Here is a 27,219-nt window from a genome sequence, read left to right as displayed (position 1 = left end):
TTTTGTTATGTTTATTGATACAACATTTATCATCGTTTTTAAAGATTAGCTTATATAGTATAAACTCGTTAGTTCAAAAAATATATACACATATAATTTATTGCGCTTAGCCTATGAGTCCTTTTTGGCGCTCAGCCAACAACTATAAATCTTCAGGTACGACCCCACTTGCAATGCAACACTATGTTAGGAGGCTTGGCAGTGTACTACTTCTCTAGTGTCTTAGGGTCAGGGGCGGAGCTAATGGGGGGACTAGGGGGTGTTTGGTCCCCCCAACGAGTCATATTTTGCTTTACAAGGTTTGTCCATGGCTGAAAGTTGCTAACGAATTTACAATAAAGCACCCCTCAATCTCGAAAACTTTGGATACATAGTAGTATATATCTACATAATGTTTGCAGATCACATATTTTTTTCCCACTGTTTCTGTTTTACATATAATATGCGATTTGCGATCAAAGATTTTGGTTTTTGATGGAGAAAATTACAGGTTGTTTAAGTGGAGAAGATGGAGACTTTAACACTCTTTTACCTTTTTTATTATTTTAATACTAAAGTTGCCATTCCCCAAAAACTAAATGCTAAGTTTAGCCCCTCAACTTTTCATATTATTAATTTATACCTTCTCAATTATTTAGTCTACGTATAGTATTAGTAATTATGTTTTTCTAGTATATTACACTTGTATTTATTCTACTGAATTGATTTACTAAAAAATATATACTATAGCATAAACATTTGTGAGACATCACTAAATACATTAAAAATAGTTTTAAAAGCAACAAAGATTATTCAAATTGTTTAGTTACAATATCACAAGTAAGCAACATATATTTTGGCTATTTGTTTAGTTATTTTAAAAAGTTATTAATCGATTTATTCAAATTGTTGATTAGTGTTTTACAATAATGATTTCAAGTTGAATCATGGGGAAAAAAAACTATCGATTCTTTTTTTAGACAAATGACGTTGTTCATAAAAACCAACTTGAACTCGTACCTCAACAAGAACCCGAACCCGAACCATAACCTCAAAATGTTCGGTCCCCCTCAACACAAATTCCTGGCTCCGCCTCTGTTTAGGGTGACCACATCTTTTCCATTAGATGGAGGCTAAATTACATGTGAAATCTATTTATTCTTTTGGAATCCTTGGTATGGAAAGAATATGGTTGCATGTAAGTATATGATGCCTTACTTGAAATCCACAGAAGGAGTGGAAAGAAGCCATTTATACTTATGCAATTTCGAACCTTTATAAACCGACAAGGAATTCTTGCCAAAACTAAAGCAAAGGATCACTTTATCCTGTTAAATATCATGAAACACTAGGTCATAAGTTTTAATTGTTAATTGTCTCATTTCTTGGATGGTCATGAAACATGGATGGTTTAATGAAAGCTTTAAGCAATTTTCTTTACGTAACAACAAATAAACACTAGTTGTTAAAAAAATAAAAAAATAGACACTCGGTCATAAGTTTTAATACGTCACAACTACACTCAATAAATTGTAGTTTCTTTTTTTCCTTTTACATTTTTTAATATTTTCCTTTATCTTTTCTAATTAGAAAATATCATATCATAATAAAATCTAATATATAAATAAAACAAAATTGTTTTAGAACTTTTTTTTCTCGGTGACATGTTAACATTTTCACTTTAGCTATTTTTTACAAATTTATGATGTCATAATTAATTTATTTTTATTTTCAAAAAACTATTTTTCGGCCCTATGTTATCTCTTTTTTTACATATTATTTTTGTAACCTTATTAATATGAAAAATGATGGATTGCGTATTATTTAATTCTATATCTACCATTGATTTAAGGTAGTTAGTTTTACTTTTTTTTAATACCTAATCGATTTAATATATTAATGTTCATCTTTACAAATATATTGTTATATCCATATCAAAAATTATAATGTATTGACAACAAATTACAAACAAGAACAATAAAAACAACAGTACCCAATACTGCAAAAGCCGGGTTGGGGAAGTTAGAAATTTAGACAGCCTTACACCTATACGAAGGTAGAAAGACTGCTTCCAGAAGGATCTCTGGCGAAAAAGAGGCAAACGATTGAGAGGGCAAAAAGTTTAGTAACCATACATGTCGGTTGAGTCGTCTGACAACATTACAATTAAAGAAGAATAACTGACACCGCATAACACACTTAAACGTAAAATGGACAATACATAGTAAAAAGAGCATTTAAACCTATTAAACATTAACCTACAAATGTAACAAACATGTAGGGATCCAACAATTACGAGCAATATGTGTAAGAACTCCCTTAAATCCCCTCACAGCAAGCCAAAGAAGCAAATAGGGTTGAACTAGACATACATAAAAATTCTCCCAAATTACATACATAATTCTATATTTTTTTTTATTTTAACTTTTTAATTATACGGTTCGAGTTGAACTCGGATTGATTAGCTAGTGAGAATAAAAAAAATATATTTTTCTTAAGGTTTTATTCCATAAAAAGGTAACCTATTTACACGAAATTTCTATTAAAGGTAATCTATTTTGTTTTCGTCTATTTAAAGTATCCTATTTTCAAAAAATTCCTAATAAAGGGTATACCGTTAGTTTTTGATAGACGGAGTTCGTTAAGTGTCACGTCACCGATGTTACGTCATCAGTTTTGATGTGGCACTTGACTTTGACCAACCTAATTTCGATATATATATATATATGGGGGATGGGAATATAAAGCTGTCGGGTATCTAAGCTTAGGTGTGGAACACTCACAAATTGTTTTTTTAATCCATAAAAATCATGGGGGCCCATGCATTTATTCATTAAAGAAGAAATAATAAAATATTAGTATGTGAGGGTTTCCACACCTAAGCTTAGGTGTCGGACAGCCTTATATTTCCTTTTCCCTATATATATATATATATGAGTCGGTCAAAGTCAAGTGCACGTCATCAAAACTGATGATGTGGCATCGGTGACGTGGTACTAAACGAGCTCCGTCTGTCAAAAACTAACGATATACCCTTTATTAGGAAGTTTTTGAAAATAAGATCCTTTAAATAGACGAAAACAAAATAAGTTACCTTTAATAGGAATTTCATGTAAATAAGTTACCTTTCTATGGAATTTTCCCTTTTCTTACGGCAAAATGTTGTATAATTTCTACTTTGGTTTCTAAGTTTCCCTAAATATTTCTAAATACAGTTATAGACTTATATATATATATATATATATGTAAGAGATTACAACTTTGTAGTTCTTCCAAAAGAATATGAACCTCTATTAAATAGGTTAACTCACGTTACAAATCATTTTCAGATTAAACGAAGTTAATCTTGTCATTATATAGAAGCCAAGAATCTCTCATAATCACTATAAATCGAACAAATTAAAGAATCTTATTGACAAGAATCTCTCAAATGTAGGAATAGCATAGAAGCCACAACCGCAAGTACTAGAGCCAAAAAAAAGGAAGAAAAAGAACAAAGGCATCCATACTTAACAGACAAAACACTTCACCTACATATCACCTACATGACTTATATAACTTGATAATGGTAAACTAGCTAATCTATAATATATGCCAAAATTTTTGAAGTAGTCATCCCTCAATATGAGCAACCATACTAGCAATCATAATACTCGGCGGCCTATGCAACGTCCCAACAATTCACATGCACGGTATGGCAACAGCCATACATTCAATATGGATATCATACCTCCACCATCTAGTCCTTTTCTTCCTACCTCGGTAAGCATTATTTCCGTACAATTTTTTCTTGTAGACATATCCGACTGGATGGGGTTACAACAGTCTATGAATCTATCTATGGTTTCAAAAAGGGCTTATGTAGTTTTGAAACAAAATTTGATTAATTTACGCGTTAGATAACTACATATGTGTTGTGTACAAATTTATATGTTGTTATAAATTTAACATAATGTGTGGTATGAGTGCGGCATTTGTTTTACAAAACGATCTCGAACTCAGATTGATTCTTCAAAATGTAAGATTTTATTAATATACCACCAACCTTATAATTAGTAGGATTTATGCCTTTTGAAATAGCTTTATTTCTTAAGAGACCAACCCAGGCACTTAAGATACCATTGGCTTTTTGTAAAGACAATAAACTTTATAATTAGTAGGATTTATGCCTTTTGAAATAGCTTTATTTATAAGTTGTTTGGACAAAGAGAAAAAACTAATAAAAAAGTTCGAAGAATGTCAACCTATTTGATGAAAATTTTTTTGCTTTTAATGATAAAAAAAATGGGTTTTTTTTTATGTCATAAGTGTTTCTAAAATTGGTTTTGCAAAAAGCAATGACTGTTGATCTTTCAAAAGCTAATAAGCATTTATAAAATTATTTGTTTGGGCTTATTGTGTTTTAATAATAATGGAATAAGCTTCATAATAAGCTTCTCTCCAAATGACACATACAAACTTTTTCTGATATAATTGTAATTTTTTTTAACAAATATGACCACGACATGTCTAGTTTTTCCTGGAGTACTTATATATTTCATCGATGATTTCCCCCCTTTAAAACCGCATCTCTAGCTAGTAACAAAGATTTCTAAATGTTTAATTTGATCCAACTCGACCATAAAAAATATAGCAAATTTCGTGAACTGAAACAATTTAAAGAATTTTTTTTCAACAACAGAAACAATTAAAAAGTAGCTATACTATACACTACGTTAATTTCATTACAATTAATAATTCCGGAAATGATGCATGATACTTTGGCAGAATGAAAGTTTTGCTTTTGATCCATGGTTGTGGTCGCTGCAAGATACGATTTTGAGTTTACCTCCCTCCATTATGAGGTGATCCTCTAGTACCACATAAATCTTGGTTTTAGTCTTATTTTTATACTTCATCTCCTTCTTGCTAGCTTATTATATAAAGAACGAATTGCATATTTGGTCCATGTGTTATCACATATTTTGCAAGTTCAATACAAACATGTGTAAAGTCGCGAAATGCATCCATGTCATATCACACCCGTTGGAATCTTGTGCCAGTGAGGGGCACATGATGTTTTAATTTAACGGTAAAATTAGACGGAAAGTTAACTTTGAACCAAGATTGCAACGGGTGTTATATGACAGTGATGCGTTTCACGACTTTGTATATGTTTGTATCAAACTTACAAAAGGTGTGATAACAAGGATCAAAAATGCAATTCGTTGTTATATAAAGGAGTTGGTTTAATTAATATATATTTGATTCAGAATTTGACTAATAAGAAAAATGTATTCATGATTAATTATTTTGAATTACTTTCAAACCAACATAAGAAATCCAAGACTGATAAGAATATAAAATATCATGTCTTACGGGATTAAGGATTTAAATATGATACAAATTAATTGCTTTTAAAAAACATATGAAATTTGCAGTTTCCGACGACCTCGTATGCAACTTCTAGTCTTTCACAACAATTTGGCAGAGGATCCAAATTTGAGATTAAGACCTATGGATCAACCGCGGAGACAAGATTCTGAATTAACTCCTGATGAGCAAAGGAGAGTTTTCAACCAGCTAAAGAAAGAGATTTACAATCCTATTCCCAAAAAGATAATACAAAGATTAGGTAAATTTTATAAACAAGGCGAATCTAAGGGACCGAAAAATGATAAACAAGTGTTAGAAGACGACGACGATGATGATAAAAAGTGTGTCATTTGCTTAGAAGACTTTGAAGTAAAAGAAGTGGTGATGGTGACACCATGTAACCATATGTTTCATGAGCAATGTATCTTGCCATGGGTCAAAAGCCATGGCAAATGTCCTGTTTGCAGGTTCTCTTTTCGTGAAAGATTAATTTGAAGGCACTCAACCATCATCCGCAAACAACAATAACTTGGCTAGCTAGTGATCGGATAACAAATGACTTGGTTCCCTTAGCAACATCTAGGGGTAGTTCTACAACTATCGAGCCATTTTGGTTTTAAAATTTATTATCTTTGGTTCTAGCTTTGCTAAGCTTTCTCAAGTCGTATGAAGTGGAAAGCGTGTGGACACTACTTCTATGTAACATCATTATTTTGGTTTGGTGGTTCTTAATTAAACATAGCGTTGCACCTTTACGTGTGCAAGCAATTATACTCAACGGTGAAGGTTGATGTAAGGAAATTCTTTAACAATATAATATTGCTCTTAATTAGTAGTTAGTAAAAAGCAGGAAAAAAAAGTGGAGCTCATTATATATACGAGTATCTTTTATCTTTATATTTATAAATAGAGTTGTATTCATTTCAAAATAGGGATTTTTGTGAAAACCCGGAAACTAATCTAAGCCATTGGATCAGATTTAATCAAAGGTCAGGATCATTTTACAAAAAACAACACGGAGGGGCAAAAATGTCATTTTGCACAGACTATATAAATCGAAAAAAAAAAGAAGTCAAACCATGCTCCTCCTTCGATCCTCTTTTCCTCCGGCGAGGAAAACCCTAAATCGCGAAAAGCCACCGCCGGAAATCGTCTTTGAACAACTCAACGCCATAATCTCCATTTGTAATCAACATCAAACACTGTCCACGCCGTTATCGTCATCTTCATCTTCCTTCGATCTTCATCTTCATCTTCATCTTCCTTCATCTTCCCTTGATCAAAACCCTAACTCGTCGGAAAACCCCGTCGGATGTCCTCTTTGACAAACTTCACGCCGTAATATTAGTCGTTAATCAACGTCGCCGTAATCTCACTCTCCACGACATCATCTTCATCTTCATCTACCTTCAACTTCGCCGTAATCTCAGTCCTTCGTTCTATTTTGTAATCGTCGCCGGAAAGTTCAACTTCAATTAAACTCGCCGACGCCAATTAAATCAGTAACTAATTCCGAATTGTTAATCAATGGAGGAAGACGATGTGATAAGCGATCAGGAACTCGAAGAGATATCAAAAAGTAAGTGAATCTGAAACACAAGCTTTTTGTATCTGTTTACAGATTCAGTTTATAGAATTTCAAAATTGATGAACAATCTGAATCACTAAGTGTTTGTTTCGCTTAATTACAGTTAGATTTCCATGAATTTTGATAATTTGTAGGTTTGATTCAAACTGTTTAAAACTCTGATATGCTTTGAATGTGAAACACAAGGTGTTTATAAGTTCCTGTTGATTAATGACAGTTTGATTACATGTAATTGTGATTATTTGCAGGTTTGATTCAAATTGTTTGATATTTGATATGCTTAGAATGTGAAACACAAGGTGTTTGTATGTATTAGTGAAAGAAGGATTGTACCGAATTATATTATTAATCGTATTTTATTGGTTAATGACAGTTAGTTTTAGTGAAACTGTGATTATTAGGAGTTTTGAATAAAACTGGTTGATTATCAATATGCTTAGAGGGTGAAACACAGGATGTTTGTATAGCTTAATGCATCTGATGAAAGAAGGATTGTATGGATTCACGTTATTATTGATTGAAGAGTTGTATTTAATTGATTAATCTGTCTTTGCTCGATCATAAAGTGTTTAATGAAAATGACTGATAGGAATTGCGTGTCACAGGTTTTGATATAGGTGTTGGCAGTTCAAACGTTACACCACAAACTAGTATAACGATCAACCATACAACACCAGAAGGGTCCGTGTTTCAGGAGCCAGGTGTAGATAGAAAGTATAGTCCAGTTTTAGGAAGTATCTACGGAAGCCTAGAACAGTGCCAAAAAATGTACCAAGAATACGCGTATAGGGTGGGATTTGATTTTAGAAAGTCAAATAACAAAAAGACTAATAGTGGGAGGATATACCAGAAGTGGTATATTTGCAGCAGAGCTGGCAATCCACCAAAGATGAAAGTGGACACGCTAGAAAATTGTGGAAGGCTAATTAGGAAAAGCAATATACAGCGTACAGGATGCAGGGCGATGGTGAGATTTGATTCCGTAGGTGAGAAAGGATGTTTCAGGCTCGCTGTTTTTGAAGAAATACACAACCACCTAATGGATCCGCCTCAACACAGACATCTATCAAAGCATGAAAGGCAACTCAAATATGCTAAACAATTGTTTGTCTACAAAGCATCAGTATGCAATATAGGACTAACCAAGGCACACCAGCTTTATAGTACCATAAAAGGTTGTGATGAAAATGTGAATGGAACTGTAACTGATTTCAGGAATTGGTCACGGGATCTCAATGTTTATATCAGTGAAAGCGATTCGCAAATGCTGATAAACAAAATGGAAGAAAAGAAAGAGTATTTTCCTGGTTTTTCATTCTACTTCAAGGCTGAAGATAGCGTGTTGCACTCGTTGTTTTGGGCAGATGAAGTTGCTAAGTGCAACTACAACGAGTTCAGTGACATTATGTCATTTGATGCCACATACCAAACGAACAGGTTTTGTTTTCTCTTTTCCTTTTTTCTTTTTATTTCTTGAATATAGAAGAAAACACATTGTGATCAAGTTATTAGTGACTAATGATTACACTGCTCAGTGGTATAACAATAGCAACATTCGCATGATCTTTTTGTCGACAGATACAACATGATGTTTGTGCCTTTCACCGGCATAGATAACCACGGTAAATGTGTGAGATTTGCAGCGGGGCTCATATGGGATGAAAAGGCAGAAACATACATTTGGCTGCTTAAAAGTTTCATGGATGCGTTCGGTAAGGAGCCGATTATGGTGGTGACTGATCAAGACAAATCCATGGAAATAGCCATAAGGAATGTATTTAAAACAGCCAAACACAGGTTGTGCATGTGGCGCATTACACAGAAACTGCCAACCAAGGTATGATTCCATTGATTATGCTTCAAATAAAAAACACATTGTGTTTTTGATTCGACAATTCATAAATGGCCATACATAAGATGCTTGAAATCCAAAACACATTGTGTATCGTTTTCAAATCCTATCACAGGTTAAGGACGCGATTCCAAGCATTGAAGATGAAGCACAAAGAGATTTCAAGCAGCGATTCGACAGTATTGTATGGAACATGCACATGGAACCGAAAGACAGTTGATGATCGATTTCTCACAGACAAATGATAACTGGTTTAAACACATGTTCCAGATCAGGACTTCTTGGATACCAGCTTATTTTATCGACACCTCAATGTTTGGGCTCATGCGAACGACCTCAAGGTCTGAAAGTGAGAATGCCTTCTTCTCCCATTTCACAAGATCGGGTTTAAACTTGATCAACTTTATGAGTGGGTTCGAATTAGCGATGCTGAAGCAAAGGTCAAAGCAGGAGGATTTAGATGCCAAGACAATAAAAACCACTAGAGAGTATTGCAGAAAGCTCGAAATAGAAAGGCATGCTGCAAAGGTGTATACACACACGATGTTTGAGGTGATTCAAAAGGAGATTGAGGCTGCTATATATTCGTGTTCATTGGCAAGGATGACTACAGAGGAGTCTGCGCAAGTTGCTGTCATACAAGAGAATCGGCAAGGTTCAAAGACTGCGCAATACAAGGTAGATGAAACTATATTTCTGTAGATTAATTATACATATAAAAAACCATTATTATTTTTATATAATATTCAAATCTGTTGTTGTTGAAGGTACTTCATAACCGTGAGGATGGTTTGGTAACATGTACATGTAGACACTACCTGAGATATGGTCTTTTGTGTCGACATTGTTTTTGGATCTTCAATTTCATCTAGAACATCAATGAGATTCCAGAAAGATACATCAACACACGTTGGAGGAGAGATATCATACCACCAGATCTGAGATCACCAAGAAACATATACGGTAATGCAAATAATGGTGTTCAAAAGTATGTTCATGAGATAAATACAGTTGTAGAAGATTGCATTGATAACCTTGTACCAGATTAGAAACTGCTCCAAGAATTTCTTGACAAGGTTAAAGCATTGAAGATTGATGTTGAGAAGAACGTCCAAAAGACACCAAAGAAGAAGAAAGAAGATACTATGGCAAATATGATTGGGACCAGAAGGCCTGACGAAGTCCATGTAAACAACCCACCAGTTGGATCATATAAAGGGTGTGCGAAAAAGACAAGAATAATGGGCGGCAAAGAGTTGGGAATAAAAGAAAGCCAAAAGAGAAAGGCGATGTGCAGAAACTGTGGTGGTACAAACCACAATGCAAGAACGTGCGGTAAAGAAAAAGTTACGAAGAAACAGTGCACTTCAATTGAGTTTGCGAAACAAAACAATTCAAATGAGGCTTCTGTCAGCAATCCATGATGGATTTTTCTATTTTCATATTTTTTTAATTTTTCAATAATTATGTGCTCGATTAGTTGTCGTTGAACATATTGTATTTGGAAATTTTTTTAAGACATTTATATGATCATTTAATTTGTTTGTCCAGGTTATTATCAATGAAATTGAAAAAAAATAAAAATTTCATGGTCTTTTGGTTTAAGGTAGTTCCTACAATGGCCATACAAAGGATATTTCAAATCAAAAGCACATTGTGTTTCGGTTTTGAGAATTCATAAATGGCCATACACAAGATGCTTGAAACCCAAAACACTTTGTGTCCAGGTTTTTTAACACATGCGGTTTTGTTTTTAGGTAGTGCCTACAATGGTCATACACAAGATGTTTAAAATCCAAAACACATTGTGTATCGTATTCGACAACTCATAAAGGGCCATACACAAGATGTTTCAAATAAAAAACACATTGTGTTTTGGATTCGACAATTCATAAATGGCCATACACAAGATGCTTCAAATCCTAAACACATTGTGTTTCGTTTTGCAAAAATTCATAATTCGCCAAAAACAAGAGGTCGTATATAGATGCAAGTTTTTTTTATTTAATTGTAGCAAAAGCTTCCACAAATTCTATATGAACATCATTTTTAACTATTTCATTAGAAAATTTAAGTAGTACACACAAGAAAAATAGTATAATAACTCCTAGCTGGCTAAATAAACCTAAATTACATAAAACTTGATATCAGGATCTTGTTCTAGTTTATTCATCCGCTTTTCATCTAAATGAACCCATGCTTCTACACCGTCACCCTCTTGATCATCCAACATGATCAGCAAATTCTGGACAGGTAGCTTTCCAGTGCTAGCCCAAATTGGCTTACCATAACCAAAATCAGCTTCATAGAATGTAAACTTACACCAACAAGTGACCAAGTAGAAGTTCACATCATTATCTACAATCTTTTCGCTCGACTCTAAATATGGATCGATTATAACCCCATATCCTTCTTCGCCATTTTGTAGTATCTTAACATAACCAAAACACATTGTGTTTTGGTTTCGAGAAGTCATAAATGGCCATACACAAGATGCTTCAAATCTAAAACACTTTGTGTTTTGGTTTCAAGAATGAATAAAATGGCCATAGTTCCTAGAATGGCCATACACTGGATGCTTCAAATCAAAAACACATTGTGTTTTGGTTTCAAGAATTCATAAAATGCCCATACCAATTTCCATAAAACAAAACACCTTGTGTTTCGCGCATTATAAAAGTACAAACACCTTGTGTTTTGAAAAAAATCTAACATAAACCTTTTTTTTTTGGACACACATTTAGCATCATGCAACCCTTCGACACGAAAAAACTGTCTGTGTATCTATCCCAGAATACAAAACAAAGCAACAAGTCTTGCATTTACATTCAAGATATCTAAAGCAAAATCTAGATTAATATAAAAGATATTCAAACAAGTTTCAAGCATTGCATTTACATTCATCATATCAAAAGTATTACACAACTGGAAAACCATAAGAAGTCTAGAATTTTAGGTTATGATCCGAACAGATAAGGTCTAAATCCAAGTGAATGACTGAATACTTACAATTTTAAATTTCTTAAAGTAGGAGTTCAATATCACTGGCTTTTCTGGATCCAAGCCTTTCCCATCGTTGGTGGCAACATTAGATGAAATCTTTTTTAAAGTTATCCTCTGAGAACGCCTCCTGGTATGTGCCCCCCAAAAGAAAAAAGTTATGATAATGATATTACACATAATAAAACTAGAAAAATAAATTTGATTATTTAATTATTTAAACCACGAATTTACATTGGTGGAACTTCAGAAACAAGAGCAGCCTTTTCTTTCTTTTTCTCCAAAGCACCAACGGAAACCTTTTGTTTTGTGTCCTTTGAATCAACAGCAGCATCTTCTTTTGCATTGCCACGATGTCCACAAAGCCTTGTAGGAATCAAATCAGTGAACACTATCTCATCAGCATCTTTTAGCAAACTTTCAGGAGCCTTTCCTTTGCTTTCCTTCAAATCATCACGAGCAAGTCCTTTACTCTTTGAAGGACGTCTACGACCCCTTTTGGGAATTACTTGATCAGCATCTCCTCAATCCTCATTATGAACCTCACCAGTCACCAACCTTTCACCATCAACATGCTGATCTTCAACCTGTGCTTGATTTCGTATTATGATAAGTTTCTTCCTACTCTTTTGTGAACTATGCACAACTTCTTTTGGTATAATAGACCCACTATCAACCAAATTAGTAACATCAAACCCAATATCAACCTCACCATGTGGTTTTCTTTTCACGTCAAGTTTTTTTATTCTGTTGCTATTATAAGCAACGCCTGATGCTTCACCAGATTTAGGAGCAAGCAAATCATCAACAAATTTTCTTGATTTAGCATAATCAATGGCAAACACATTAGGCCCTCCAGTGACAGCCCTATCCACTCCAAGGTGAGTATTCTCCTCATCAGTTACCCTTTTCACTCCACTATCACCCACATCATTAACCTCAGAATTAATATTCAAATCTTTAATTACTTCAGAAACAACCATGTTAGGATCAAAAACCAAATTGTCAACCTGACTGTGAACCTCATTAAACACATTTGGTTCTACAACCAGATTGTCTTTGTTTTGAACATCATCTTCTCCATCCTTAGCCTCCAGATTGTCTTCATTTTGACCATCACCTTTTCCATCCTTAGCCTCCAGATTATCTTCATTTTGAACATCATCTGTTCCCTCCTTCGCCTCCTCATTCTGAACATCATCTTTTACCTCCTTAGCCTCCTCATTCGGAACATCATTGAAAACTTCGTTTGGTTTCTCGCCAGTATAAAACAAATCATCCATTGAACACACCTCTTTGAACTTTGAATAATAAATCTGTAAGTTGGTGCTCTCTGGATCTGTTTATTTTTGTTTCTCAAACACATCGAACAAACTCTTCTTTAAATTTGACATCTCAATCATTTTATATTGAATATCATCCAAAGGCTGCAAAAATATGTACATCTTTAGTACATCAAGGCTTGCAAAATACTAATAAAAATACAATCAATACATATGTATATCATTTATGATTAAATACACAAGATGTTACTAACCATTAATAATATTGACTTTGGGTTGGGAAGAAATTTCTAAAACACATTGTGTCTGGGTTTCGAATATCTACTAAAATCACCAGACACAAAGTGTTTTCTAAAGTACAACACATTGTGTTGTGATATTTTAAAAACTTTGGTCTTATTGCAATACTTTTCCCTAACTTTGAAATGAAACAGAAATCGCCATGATCCCCGAATGTCTATCATTTTCAGCATACTATAAAATTTAAAATATATATATATAATGCAATTCAACCTTCCTATTATAGTTTTTTAATTCATTTAGGCTACCAAAACGGAACAAGATAAAAAAATAAACAGTCTTACATCATAAGATCGTCTTACATCATAAGATCGTCTTAGTCCCATTTTTCCAAAACCTCCTAGCTGAATTTCCCTGGTCTCCCTTGCAAACATAAACCGGCTCCAGTTTTTAAAGATTGGACGGACTCTCGGTACTGTCAATTGACTGAAGTCTGTTTTGTCCAAGTATAGAAGCTACAAAAAAGTAAACGTAAAGTTAAAAAATAATAATAATAACAGAAATTATGTAATACGTTTGTTAAGGAAAATAAAAGAATAGATACTCACGGTTAACAAAGTTGTTGGACCATAATAGTGCTTCTGAGAGTTCGGTTTCCAAAACTTGCATTTACCCAAAAACTAAAGAACATATGAGCACCAATCCAAAGTTGTAAAATCGGCATCATTGCTGACACGGTATATGGTATCCAAATCTGCTGCCCCACTATGATTAGAGTAAATCACTGAAGTGATAAACAACATCACGAAGTTCATCTTGAAGTACTGATTAACTTTACCCATATTTTCTGCAATCTTACTAGCTATCGCAGCAGGATGCACAGAAGGTAGAATATTTTTTGAAGGCTTTGGCCCACGCTTCTTCGCTGGTTTCTTACCAGGCTTACTTGTTGACTGCGTATCTTGGTTCTCAGATTCCTCCTTCAGTGGAACTTGATACTGTGCCAACCATCCTTTAATAAACTCATATTCCTTAGCAATAACCACAACAGATATGGGTGTATCACCGATAGGAATCCCAAAAACATCATGAACAACCTCTCTATCAACCTTGATAACAGCAGCTCCCAGTTTGATCTCCATAGAAGACGCATCAAATTTTTCAACAACGAAATGACACAGCATATGTGGAAGAGTTGCTATGTAAAAATCCAAAAGGGATCTAAAGCCAAAAGACTTAACAGCTTCTTTTTGTTGATCACTCAACAAAGAAACTGCGTTGTTGAAAGCGGTGGGTGAGTTACGTAATCGGATTGATGACATTTTAAATTCTTCTACATTATAAAAATACAAAAAAATGTAAAATACGTTAAAAAAAAGAAAAATACAAACTAATAAAAGTCTTCAACGACATATGTATTTACCTGAAGCATGAGGTGCTTCCTCTGAAATATTGTCCTCTTGTATTTTCTTTTTTGAATTTGGCTCCTTTGTAGCAGCTTCTTAAACACTATGCAAACACAAAATTTCAAAATATATATATATAAAAAAAAGTACAAACTAATAAAACGCTTAAAAAGAATATATGCGGTTGTACCTGAAGCAGAGGGTGGTTCATCTGTAAGAGCCTTCTTTTGATTTGTCCTTTTGGGCGTCCTCCTCTTTGTAGCATCAACAGGTGCTTCATCTATATCATGTCTCTCTGGCATGGTTTTTTTTGTCAGTTTCTTCTTTCTTGCAGGCTCTTTTTTATTACCTAGAAACATAAATGATAATATATAAAAAATAAAAACACAAACTATTAAAACTATTAAAGAGGCATATGTGGTTGTACCTGAAGCAGGGGGTGGTACTTTCGGATGTTGTCTTTTTTGTAGCATCAACTGGTGGTTGATTTGTAACAGGTATCTGTGCCATATTTGTGGTACACGTATCAACATGTTGTTCGTTTATAACAGGTTCCTCTCTAACAACAGGTGGTTCATTTCTAATAAGTTCCTCTGGCATATCTGTGTTACCATCAACAACAGGTATTTCTTTTGCAACAGGTTCCTTGCTAAAAGGCTCCTCTTGAATTGTCTTTTCGCACGTTGCCATCTTTATAACATCAACAGGTGGTTCATTTCTAACAGGTTCCTCTGGCATATGCCTGGTACCCTTATCAAGAGGTGTTTCGTTAATAATAGGTTCCTTGCTAACAGGCTTCTCTTCAATTGTCCTTTTGGACGTCGCAGTATTTGTAGCATCAACAGATGTTTCACTAATAACATGTCCCTCTGGAATGGTGTTTGTCAACTTCATCTTCTTTCTGGCAGCGTCTTTCATTTTACCTATAATATAATTCAAATCGTTAAACACATATTACGAAATAAGGTTCTGTAAAATGAACATAAACTTTCCTCTTCTTTGACTTTGAATTCTTCGAAGTAGTTGTTTTTAAATACATAAACACATAGAATGAAACTATAATAAATTAATTTATATAAAAGGAAGTTAATCAAATTCTGATTGGATTTTGAGTAATTACTAAAATAACCAGACACAAAGTGTTTTTAATAAATTTGGTCTTAATGCAATACTCTGACTTAAGTTTTTAAGCCAAAAAAAATAATAATAACAAAACACAAAGTGTTTTTACAAAATTAAGGTTAATACCAGTGGCAGAAGGTTCTAAAACATGAACATCAGCTTTCCTCTTCTTCGACTTTGACTTCTTCGAAGTAGATGATGCTACATTACATAAACACATAGAATGAAACCATAATAAACTTGTTGAGTCCCAATGTAATTGTAAATTTAATGATGACAAATCTGTTGTATAAACACTTAGTAATCTTTGAGTTCTTGTAATCTGATCTGGGTCAGTCTAAGCTCACACAGCTTTCTATCTATCTCTGACCCAGATCATGCTTCATATTTTATAATTGTTATATCTTATGGAAGCTAGTATTATTCAAGCTGCATCAAAATATAATAGCATTCAATCCAATTCGAAGACGTGGATTGAAGATAGAGGACTAGGCTGAGAGTGGAAGACAGCTTAGAACTAGCAGTCAGCTTGGAGATACTTATGCAAATTGGTGCTTTGACAAACGGCCCAATATGTGCTTGACAATCAAGTGAAGATAACAACCTGAATTGAAGATAAAGACAAATAATGTGACTAGGATTATTCCTTGTATTCAAGTTGGTGGTTGCATTTACGTATGCGTGTCCATACAGCGATTGGTTGAATAGAGAATGTGCAGTGGTACATGGGGACCTCAAGTACGATGAAAGAGCATGATCAAATATTCCTCTGTCACCCAACCAGAGTGATTTACGTGGTTAAATTGGACACCAAGTGATGTACGTAGAGCCTTCGCCTATAAATGCTCCACTCCTTGACAAGCATAAGTGTGACATTCCTGAGAATCATTCTTCACACAAGTTCTCTGCTCTTATACACAGCTTAGTCTGTAGAAGATCAGCTTTGGCTGAGTCTTCGTGAGTAGGAATTTATTGATTGATGTTTGTCATTTCAAGGGTTGTTTAGATATATGTAGGCTATCTTGTTTCCGCAACAACCCAGTAATTCTTTGTATAGACTATATCTTGAATAACGAATTACATTTGAAAGCTAATCTATGTCAAAGAATGTTTTATTTTCTGCTTTACTGTTTCATTGATTATGTTATTTAGTTTAAATATTTACATTTACTGAATCTTTAAACTATCTATAAAAGGGTGGAAAGATCGAGTAAAGTTGTATTCCCCCCCCCCTCTACAACTGTTCTGTGTATAATATACTCTGTATATTGCTACACCGTGGGACGTGTCAAAACTAGTATATATGTAAAAAAAAGTTAATCAAATTATAAAACGACATAGTTATGGTACCTAGTGTAGCAGGGTCAACTAGAACATCATCATGATTCTTCTTTTTTTGTTTTTCTTTTTGGAACCAGATGACTAAATAGTACTTGGACTACATCAAAGTGACAGGTGGACCGATGATTAAAAACACGGATGAACTAAATCATTTCAAAGAGCAATCGAGCAACACATACACAAACAAACAACAAATCTCATTTGCCTATTCATTATCTATATCATTCTACTAATTCTATTACTAATGTGTAACAAGCATTTAACTGAGCAAAAAACAAAAACAAAATAGTGTCAAATACCTTTAGAAACTTCAGTCGTGTTATTCATTTCTTCATGCTTTCTTTCTTTTTTCGCAATAATAAATTAAGAAAATAATAATAATGATTAATATAAACCCTAAAATTAAGAAATATATATACACAGAACGAAGTTTCAAATTAATTAAAAATAAAATAACAAAATACCTAAAAATAACAATAATGAATTAAATATAAAATAAAAAAAAACATGAGATGAACCCGGACATTACAAAACTAAGTAGAAATTTACCTTTAGCTTTATTTTTTTGTAATTTGATTAATCATAAATCCAGTAAATCTGGAAGGTGTAGATGACGGCATTAGATGATTGTAATGATTAAGAAGAAATAGAGATAGAAATGAGAAACAGCGGGAACGATGATAAGAAAGAGCAGAGAGATGAGAAAAAGAAGAGTGATGAGAAAGAAAAGAGTGAAATGAGAAAGAGCGGGAGTAATGAGTGTGATGTGATTGATAGAGAGAGAGAGAGAGAAATGACGTGATTAAATGACGGGTTTTTTTTTCCTTCTATCTTTATTGATTTTAGTTTTAAATGAGGAGGGTAAATAAGATCGATATAAATGAGCGTGGGACAGGATTGAATAATAAAGTAATAAAAATAAATAAAAATGCATTGAGAAATTAAAATTGTATGAATTTTTAAAAAGCCAAACACCTAAGATGTAAAATCTAAAAAAACACCTTGTGTACGAAAAATGTATGAGTTTTTCAAAAACCAAACACAAGATGTAGAATGTATAAACCCTAGAATGCTAAAGGCTACAAGAGGGGGACGGAAGTCACGGTACGCTTAAGGGTTTATGGTTTGAAGCCGTAGGGTTAGCCTTTACCCTAAATCTTCAAACCCTAAACCCTAAGCTACACAGTAAAACCCGAGGGTAAAAGATACATTCTAAACTCTAAATGCTAAACCCTAGAATGCTAAAGGCTACAGGAGGTGGAGTGGTGGATGAAAGTTACGGTATGCTTAAGGGTTTATGGTTTGAAGCCGTAGGGTTAGCCTAACGGCTAACCCTACATCTTCAAACCCTAAACCCTAAGCTATACTCTAAGCTACCCATTAAAAACCGATTGGAAGGATATAAACCCTAAAGGCTAAACGATAGCATGCTAAAGGGTACAGGAGGGGGACGGATGTATACGGTACGCTTAGGGTTTATGGTTTGAAGCCGTAAGGCTAACCCTACGGCTTCAAACCCTAAACACTAAGCTACACAGTAAAACCCAAGGGTAAAAGATAGATTCTAAACCCTAAATGCTAAACCCTGGAATGCTAAGGGCTACAAGAGGTGGACGGAAGTCACGGTACGCTTAAAGGTTTATGTTTTGAAGCCGTAGGGTTCGCCTAATGGCTAACCCTACATCTTCAAACCCTAAACCCTAAGCTACCCATTAAAAACCGATTTGAAGGATATAAACCCTAAAGGCTAAACCCTAGAATGCTAAAGGCTACACGAGGGGGACGGATGTATATGGTACGCTTAGTGTTTAGGGTTTGAAGACGTAGGGGGCTAACCCTACAGCTTCAAACCCTAAACCCTAAGTTACCCATTAAGAACCGATTTGAAAGAACTAAACCTTAAATGTTAAACCCTAGAATGCTAAAGGTTACATGAGGGGGACGGATGTATATGGTATGCTTAGGGTTTATGGTTTGAAGCCGTAGGGTTAGCCTAACGGCTAACCCTACAGCTTCAAACGCTAAACCCTAAACCCTAAAGGCTAAACCCTAGCATGCTAAAGGGTACAGGAGGGGGACGATGTATACGGTACGCTTAGGGTTTAGGGTTTGAAGCCGTAGGGTTAGCCTACAGTTACAAACCCTAAACCTTAAGCTACCCATTAAAAACCGATTGGAAGGATCTAAACCCTAAATACTAATTGTTAAAATACATGGGCCAAAGGCCCAATAGTCTTTACATATATGATGAAGCTTATCACATATTTGTTGGAGATTAAATGCAAAAGTGGGCCAAAGGCCTAATTCGCAAGGTGCCTCTAATAAGAAACACATTGTGTTTTGGTTTACAGTAGTTCCTACAATCACTATACACAAGGTGTTTCTAACCAGAACACTTTGTGTTTTTGTTTCGATAATTCATAAATGGCCATACACAAGATGTTTCAAGTACAAAACACATTGTCATGCGGTTTCAAGTAATTCATACAATGCCAATACACATTTTAAACAAGATTCAATTTGCAGGAGAATGTATTTCTAATGAAAGAGAAGTTGACATATTAAAGAAAAACTAAAAGGAAGTATCTGTTAATAGAAAATCAGCAATAAAGGAATTTATAACATTCACATTCATCATTTTCCTAAGTCATCGTGCTATATATCTCGTCTATGCTTCTGGCTCAAAACCATTAGAAGAGCTTTTCAAGTAAAAAGTTTCATATATATAATTAAAAAGATTTGAAACTTCAATAACAAAATGATTTTAAACAGAATCAAAGAGTAATCTGACTAGAATTGACATTGGTGTCTATTTATTTGAGCTTCAATAACAAGCTTTCTAATTTCAAGTGTGTCATAACTATTGATGAACTTCGTTGCTTGTTCCAAATTCATTTTAGAATGCATGTTCATCTCGTGAGACAAAATCTTTGCTGCATAGCGATGCCTGAGCCTCCTCAGCTTTACAACTTGCTCACCCGACTCGTTTGGCAGATCACAGCTCCAGTTCTCATCAGGTTGACCCATATAGCATTCCATGTGACGCATGGCAAAAATACCACAGTCAACATGGTTGTTATTTGTATGCCACCTGATTTTCATTTGTCTGGCCTTTAATGACTCAATTTGTGTAGCAACCGGGTGATGATACTTATGAAGCAGCCTTGCAACAAAACGTTTTTGCTCAAAACAGTTTTAAGAAACAAAAATCAATAACTAAGGATTGCGTTTCTGCGAAGCCGTTATCATAATAAATATAATAAATTAAAACAGACTAACACAGGAAAAAATGCAACAATGGATTCTTCTCCCTTATATCAAACACAAACAGGAAAAAATGATGTGATTTATAGATGGTGAAGAAAATCTGTTTGTCAAAAATCAAAAAAAGTAATTAAGATACAAGTAATTAAAGATTGTAAACACAAAACTCAATGTTTTTAGATTTCCAGACAATGTAATTTGTGTGTAAAAAATATGCTGTTTGAGAAAAGATAATAAAAAAAAGTAACAAAAGTAGAAGAAAAAACATGATACCGGGTCAATTTCTTTTGTCATTAAAGGAATCAACTCTTGATGAATTGGAAACAGATTATGATAGAATAATGTGTATGCTTCATCTTTGGTCAACTTACTTGTTGTGTCATACACATCAAAAGGCTAGTCAAAAAAGAAAAATATAATTTGGTAGAAACTAAAAAATCAAAAAACAGATTAAAGAGAACATTAATTGATATGAGAGTTAAGAACTTACGATATAAGTACAAGGGATAAACAATCGGCGTACAGACATTGGCCTCCTTAACTTTTCTTCATAACTCAAAATAAAAGCCTAAATGTCAAGCACAATAGCATCAACATACGACAAGGGACACATGGACTCTAAATTTGCACGATATCCTTGAATATTTCCTTGTGATGTTTCAAACACAAAATCACTATAGAAAGACAAAGAAAACATAGAAAACAACACAAAGTTAGCTTCCTTGTAATCAAACTGAACTATAAATACTAATGTTAAAGGTTATAGAAAAACTCAGTTGATTAACAACGGTTTCTAGTAGTTCCTACAATGTCATTCAATTAAAAAACACATTGTGTTGCAGTTTCTAGTAGTTCCTAACATGGCCATACACAAGGTCTTTCAAGTACAGACCACATTGTGTTTGGGTTTCAAATATTCGTACAATGGCCATGCACAGGGTGTTTTAAATCTAAAACACGGTTTGCTTTGGTTTCTACTAGTTCACACAATGACCATATAGATATTAAACAAACATGCATATATATGCAAGACTATGTATTGCTAATGAAGCAGAACTTGATATAGTAAATAAAAAACTAAAAGAAAAACTCACAGTCGATCACCAATGGCAAAGACTATACGATCTGATAATGCATACTCAGAACCTGTGAGGTAATCTGAGACACAAATCTTCTTATTGATATATGGCGATTTAAGAACTTCAGATGGTATAACTTTCCTTTTTTCAAATGGTGCTTCTACAGTCCCTTCACTTGATAACTCTCCCAAGTTTTCACGGGGAACCATTTGTCGACCCAAAGCAGATGGTGGACTAAAATCCTCTTGAGATAGAAGTTTAAAGCTTGGAAATTCATCATTACTTGGCTTCGGAAGTGGAAAAGTAACCCTCTTACCACCGGGTAAGAAATAGATTGTCTTTTCATTGGACTTTTTCTTTTTCATATTATATTCTTCAACTTCCTTGTCAATTTGATCAATTACAGCTTTACCATTTTGTATCCACCACTGGCTAAGACAAACCATTTCAGCCTCAACAGATGGTATTGATTCCTTGGATCCCTCTTTAACACATCCTAATTCGTCCCCTATAATCTTGGCGGAATCAACAATCTCATCCTTATTAAAATCTACAACAGCCTTGTCAACAGACCCTAATTTGTCCCCTATAATCTTCCCGCAATCAACAATCTCATCCTTAGTAACATCAACAACAGCTTTGTCGTTCAAAACATCAACAGACCCTAATTTTCCCCCTATAATCTTCCCGCAATCAACAAGAACATCCTTATTACCAATATCAACAGCCTTGTAGTTCGAAACATCAACAGACCCTAATTTGTCCCCTATAATCTTCCCGCAATCAACAAGCTCATCCTTATTACCATCATCAACAGCCTTGTCGTTAGAAACATCAACTGACAAGGCTGCAACATTAACAGCCTCAAATTCATCAGCTTTGGTAACATCGTCAACCTCCATAACATCATCAGCAGTCTTCATTTCAAATTCCCTCGATTCACCAATTGACTTGTCAGCAGTATGATAGGTTGTATGCTCAGAAACATTTTCATCAGAATCAAGGTTAACTTCAATTCCGTCAACCGCATCCTCATCTTCATACTTTTCATTTTCATCACCAAATTGATCAATAATAGATGACAACCCTCCTGACCCCGTCTTCTTCACATCCTCTTCATCATCATGAAAACAATCGTTCATGGAGAATATATCACGAAACCTTAGTTTATAACGGTTCAGAATAGGATCTTCAGGATACTTTGATAAACCGTCTTTCAAAGTTCTTAGCAAAAATTTCTTAATTTCCAAAGACTTTTCCAATTTTTCTTCAATTACCTTGTAATAATCCTAAGTATCAATTAAAAAAAGGTTAAAAATATAGGAACTCATAAATTACTTAAAAAAGGTTAAACTGAAACAAATTGTGTTGAACAGAATGTGATCTAATATACACATAAAACTTCAACTAAATACAAAACGGTGTAACCTAAAAGAAAAGCAGAACAAAATGTACCTCTTTTACATCAAGTCCTTCCTCCTTTACATCGTCAGCGACATTAACTCCTTCATCCTTAACATCATCAGTAACATCAAGTTCTTCGTTGTTATACTCTTGAGGTTGCAAAATATCCAACATGCCAAACGATCCCATGTAACACTCCACACGTTCTCAAGCTTGAAGGAGGCCATTCCAGTTTTTGAAGACCGGGAGATTTCGAGAAATAGAGACATTCTCAGATGTCGTGCGATCAACATAAAGCAGCTATAAATAATAAAAAAATATATAATTATTACAAAAAAAAATGATAAACTATTAGTAAGCAAAACAATATAAAAAGACATAAACTCACACTTAAAAATGTTGTTGGACCAGCATAAGGATTTTTATTTGGGTGATCTCTATCCCATTTGTCTTTACTGTACGCCAATGCAGTTAAAAGGAAGCCACACCAATCAAAAGATCGTAGATCAGAATCTTTTGAAAGACGTTTCAACAAATCCAACTTTATATACCCGTTACTGTCAGACTCAACCATAGTGCTTACAAACAACATAACGATGTTGATCTTAAACATGTCACCAACCTCATAATCATTATTGAACAGTAAAGCAATATTTGTAGGACGCACTTTTTTACCTATATTAAACTGTCCTAGCCATTCTTTCTCTAAAGCATCACTTGAACTTTCTTCAATGTCAAAAATGTTTGTTGAACCCATGGGAAGTCCAAAAACATCATGGACAGCTTGCCTGTCGCATTTTATGTCCCCTTTACTCGTTCTAATAACCATTTCTTTCCTATCAAAGTTGTCAACAACATAATACACCAGCTTTCCAGGAAGAGAATCTATACTAAAACCTAAAAGATTTCCGAATCCAATTTCTTCAACAAACTGACGTTGAATATGATTGAAAGAAGTCATCACAGCAGAAAACTGAGCTGGTGATGTCCTTAATCTGATATTACAGATGATATCTTCCTTATCATCCTCGATTTTAACAATGGTTTTCTTGAGTCTTTTAGAATCTGGTTTATTACTTGTTTCGTCTAAAAAAAATAAACAAATAAAAGACATAAAAATTACGCAAAAAACTATTCAAATTAACCAAAAACACATTTCTTACAAATATGTGTTGGAAATAAATGCTATAGTGGGCCAAAGGCCCAATACGCAAGGTGTTTCTAATTCAAAACACATTGTGTTTTGAATTAGATAGTTCTTACAATGGCCATACACAAGGTGTTTCTAATTGAGAACACATTGTGTTTTATGATCATGAATGAAATAATGAAAAGACCGTAAGTGTGTGATTTGAGTGACTTCAGCTCCTGATTGTACTGTTCTATTATCATGAATGTAGAAGCTTTTAAACTACTCGACTTGAAAGTTCTTGAAGAATTATACAAGTGATGTGAACAAAACATTTGGAATTATACAAGACATGTGTGTACATTTGGATCTATAGAGGAAAAACTTGCTGCAGAAGTTAGAAGGCCATACTATACAGTTATTTCTGTAAATTGACAACCGAAAGACAACATAATTGCTTCTGCAGGTCCTATTGGTGATGGAACAATCAAAATATGGGTCCATCGAAGTAGCAAATGGCATTGATAACTTGTTCCTATTTAGTATAATGTCCTACGTCGTAATTTGAGATTTTATCAGTGAACACAACTGTATTCTCTAGAACATGTCACATATTTGTATAGGTTGAGTTAGTTGTGTGAAAAAACTATTTGAATTTCTGTATCGACTTTAACACAAAATAACTAAACTGATATTCCATACAAAACCTAGCCAATTACATTAATTCAGACCTAAATAAGGTTCATTAAATTAATAAAGCACAAATTTCTTATAAGATACAGATCTAAATAATAGAATTAACTAACATCACACATATACAATATAAATCCAGTAAAAAAATACAGAATAATGTCAGAAATATAACTAAAAATGCAGAAAAATAACCTAAAAAAAGATTAAATCTAAATTAATAAAATAAAAGGTAGAATAGTTAGAAATTATACCAGCTTCAACAGAAGATTTGAGGGATATAACCTCCAGTTTGACCGTCATAGATCGTTTTTTATTAGGCGTGGAAGATTGAGACAATTTTACCATTTTTAGATGTCAAAAACGAGATTACAATCTATTAAACTCGATTTATCGAGAATTAATGATGATAATACATGGCGACCAGAAAAAAACACGGCCGGAAAGAATTGAGGGCGGAGAAACAGGGAGAGCGAGAGAAATTAGGATGATAGTTGGTGGAAAACGAGATTAAACTCGATTAATTGAAAAGTATGATTGATAATACACGCCGCCGGAGAAAAAAGCGACCGGAGAAGATATTTCGATCAGAGAAAGAGAGAGAAATAATAGAGAATTAGTGTTTCAAATTATCAGATGTGAAAATTGTGAGAAAGAAGAGAAACACTTGGTGTTTGGGGGGGGGGGGCGGGGTTTGTTCACTGGGTGAAAAGACAAAAATACCCCTCCGTGTTAAAATTGTATTTAGGGACTAAGTTTTTATCTCAGCCGTTGATCATGATGGATGGATGGCAAGGATCTGTTTTCTGGTTTTCACAAGAAATGAAGTTTGCAAATGATCTTTCTACTTTATAAATATTAAAACACAACTAAACTAATAGTTTATTAACCAATCATAGCTTTCGATTTTAAAAATTGGAAATTGATGATGTCATTATTAATTTAATAATAAATCAAAAATCCTAATAATCATTATCCAAATATATTATCATATTATATTTATACTAATATTTGTATAAAAAATCTCACTAATTTATACTTTTTATTTTTCATCAATAATTTACACTATTTACTTAATACAGTTTGTACTTATCAACCCCACTAAATACTTAATTTATAATTATGTAATTTATAGTTATCAACTTTGAGAATTTTATTTTTGATATTCATCATTTAATTAATAAAAAAAAATTCAACATTTCATTTCTAATTTTTTTCTTCCATAAAATCTGTTTTTTTAATACTCTAAAAGGCAGTTTTTCTAAAAATTTATTGACTAATCACAACTCTCGATTTCTTAAAGTGGACTTTTGTTTTTAATTTTGACTTTAATTTATATTTTTTTTGTTTTGAGTTACAAATTTACACTTTTTAACCATTAATTCTAGTATAATAAATAAAGAATAATAGCTAATACATATCTAATAAAATAATAGATAATATATATATATATATAATAGATTAATAGCTATTATATATCATAGTTATACGTTCCATCATATAAATATAAAATTAATTACTAACAAACCAATAAAATTAAATGTAATTATATTAACATTTTAAAAGTAATTGTACTATTATTCTTTTTTTGAAGTTTTTATTAAAAAAAATTGTAATGTCACATATACGAAAAATAAAGCATGTAGAAATATAATCCTTATAGAATATACATATAACATTGTCATATTCTAATTGAAGTATTTAGAATATGTTTTATTTAAAAATAAGATATAATTTTTATTAGTGTAAAATAAGAATGTAATATTACCTTGTGTAACAATAAATCGAATATAATGATAGTGACCTATTATAATTTTTTAATATTCAAATATCGCTAAGTATATCACATCAATCTACAACTTTGATAGACATATTATGATTTTGTAATATTCAAATATCGTGATGTATGTCACAGTAAACAACTTCGATTTACATATTTTAAAAAATATTTCACTATAAAACTTAAAGTTTTATAATGTAGATCAATTTTTTATTACTATAAATTGTAAACTAAATTTTAAATCATAATAAACTAAAATCTAATATTGATAACATTGTAAGCTTGGGTATTTAACACGGGCCTAAAATCTAATATTGTTATATAAGACAAAGACAATTCTCATCATTAGCTACCGGAACAACTTATTTCGGACATAGATACCAATCTCTATCTCACTCTTTAATATAGAAAAACATCTTTCTTTTTATTTTAAAAACTTTTAAGCCTTTAAAAGCCCTATAATATCCATATTTTTTCAAAAAATTTCTTTTATAAGTAACCTATATACCTAAAATACTCTTAATTTATAAATATCAAATCTATCCTTTAACAATTAAAAAAATTACACAACCAGTTTATATTAATTACATTTATATCGATAACCATACCGCCGTTACCACCTGTCACTACAATCACCACCGTTACCACCGTCTCCAGCGTATCGTGTAGATTTCGTCTGTTATATACCAAAAGTATAGGGAATAAAC

General features: G+C 33.3%; 2 protein-coding genes across 2 annotated transcripts; both read left to right on the top strand.

The window, feature by feature from the left end:
• Positions 1–3,492: 3,492 nt before the first annotated feature.
• On the top strand, positions 3,493–6,053 carry LOC122598487 (putative RING-H2 finger protein ATL71). Its single transcript, XM_043771081.1, has 3 exons — positions 3,493–3,741; positions 4,747–4,823; positions 5,400–6,053. Exons 1-3 carry the CDS (start codon positions 3,604–3,606, stop codon positions 5,827–5,829), a joined length of 645 nt encoding a protein of 214 aa, XP_043627016.1. The 5' UTR covers positions 3,493–3,603; the 3' UTR covers positions 5,830–6,053.
• Positions 6,054–6,861: 808 nt separating this feature from the next.
• On the top strand, positions 6,862–10,198 carry LOC122596916 (protein FAR1-RELATED SEQUENCE 5-like). The gene is made up of 7 exons (XM_043769561.1): positions 6,862–6,913; positions 7,528–8,359; positions 8,501–8,759; positions 8,890–8,958; positions 9,045–9,452; positions 9,542–9,568; positions 9,824–10,198. The coding sequence occupies exons 1-7, from the start codon at positions 6,862–6,864 to the stop codon at positions 10,196–10,198; spliced, it is 2,022 nt and encodes a 673-aa protein (XP_043625496.1).
• Positions 10,199–27,219: the final 17,021 nt, after the last annotated feature.

Source organism: Erigeron canadensis, chromosome 4 (genome assembly GCF_010389155.1).
Source record: "Erigeron canadensis isolate Cc75 chromosome 4, C_canadensis_v1, whole genome shotgun sequence".
Taxonomy (NCBI): domain Eukaryota; kingdom Viridiplantae; phylum Streptophyta; class Magnoliopsida; order Asterales; family Asteraceae; genus Erigeron; species Erigeron canadensis.
This window is presented reverse-complemented; position numbering and strand designations above follow the sequence as displayed.

Excerpts from the sequence above, each read along its gene's own strand:
- LOC122598487 (XM_043771081.1), top strand. The coding sequence starts at position 3,604 with ATGAGCAACCATACTAGCAATCATAATACTCGGCGGCCTATGCAACGT. Across the intron at positions 3,742-4,746 it reads GTCCTTTTCTTCCTACCTCG|AATGAAAGTTTTGCTTTTGA; the intron begins GTAAGCATTATT and ends ATACTTTGGCAG. Across the intron at positions 4,824-5,399 it reads TTACCTCCCTCCATTATGAG|TTTCCGACGACCTCGTATGC; the intron begins GTGATCCTCTAG and ends TGAAATTTGCAG.
- LOC122596916 (XM_043769561.1), top strand. The coding sequence starts at position 6,862 with ATGGAGGAAGACGATGTGATAAGCGATCAGGAACTCGAAGAGATATCA. Across the intron at positions 9,453-9,541 it reads CAAAGACTGCGCAATACAAG|GTACTTCATAACCGTGAGGA; the intron begins GTAGATGAAACT and ends TTGTTGTTGAAG. Across the intron at positions 9,569-9,823 it reads ATAACCGTGAGGATGGTTTG|AAACTGCTCCAAGAATTTCT; the intron begins GTAACATGTACA and ends GTACCAGATTAG.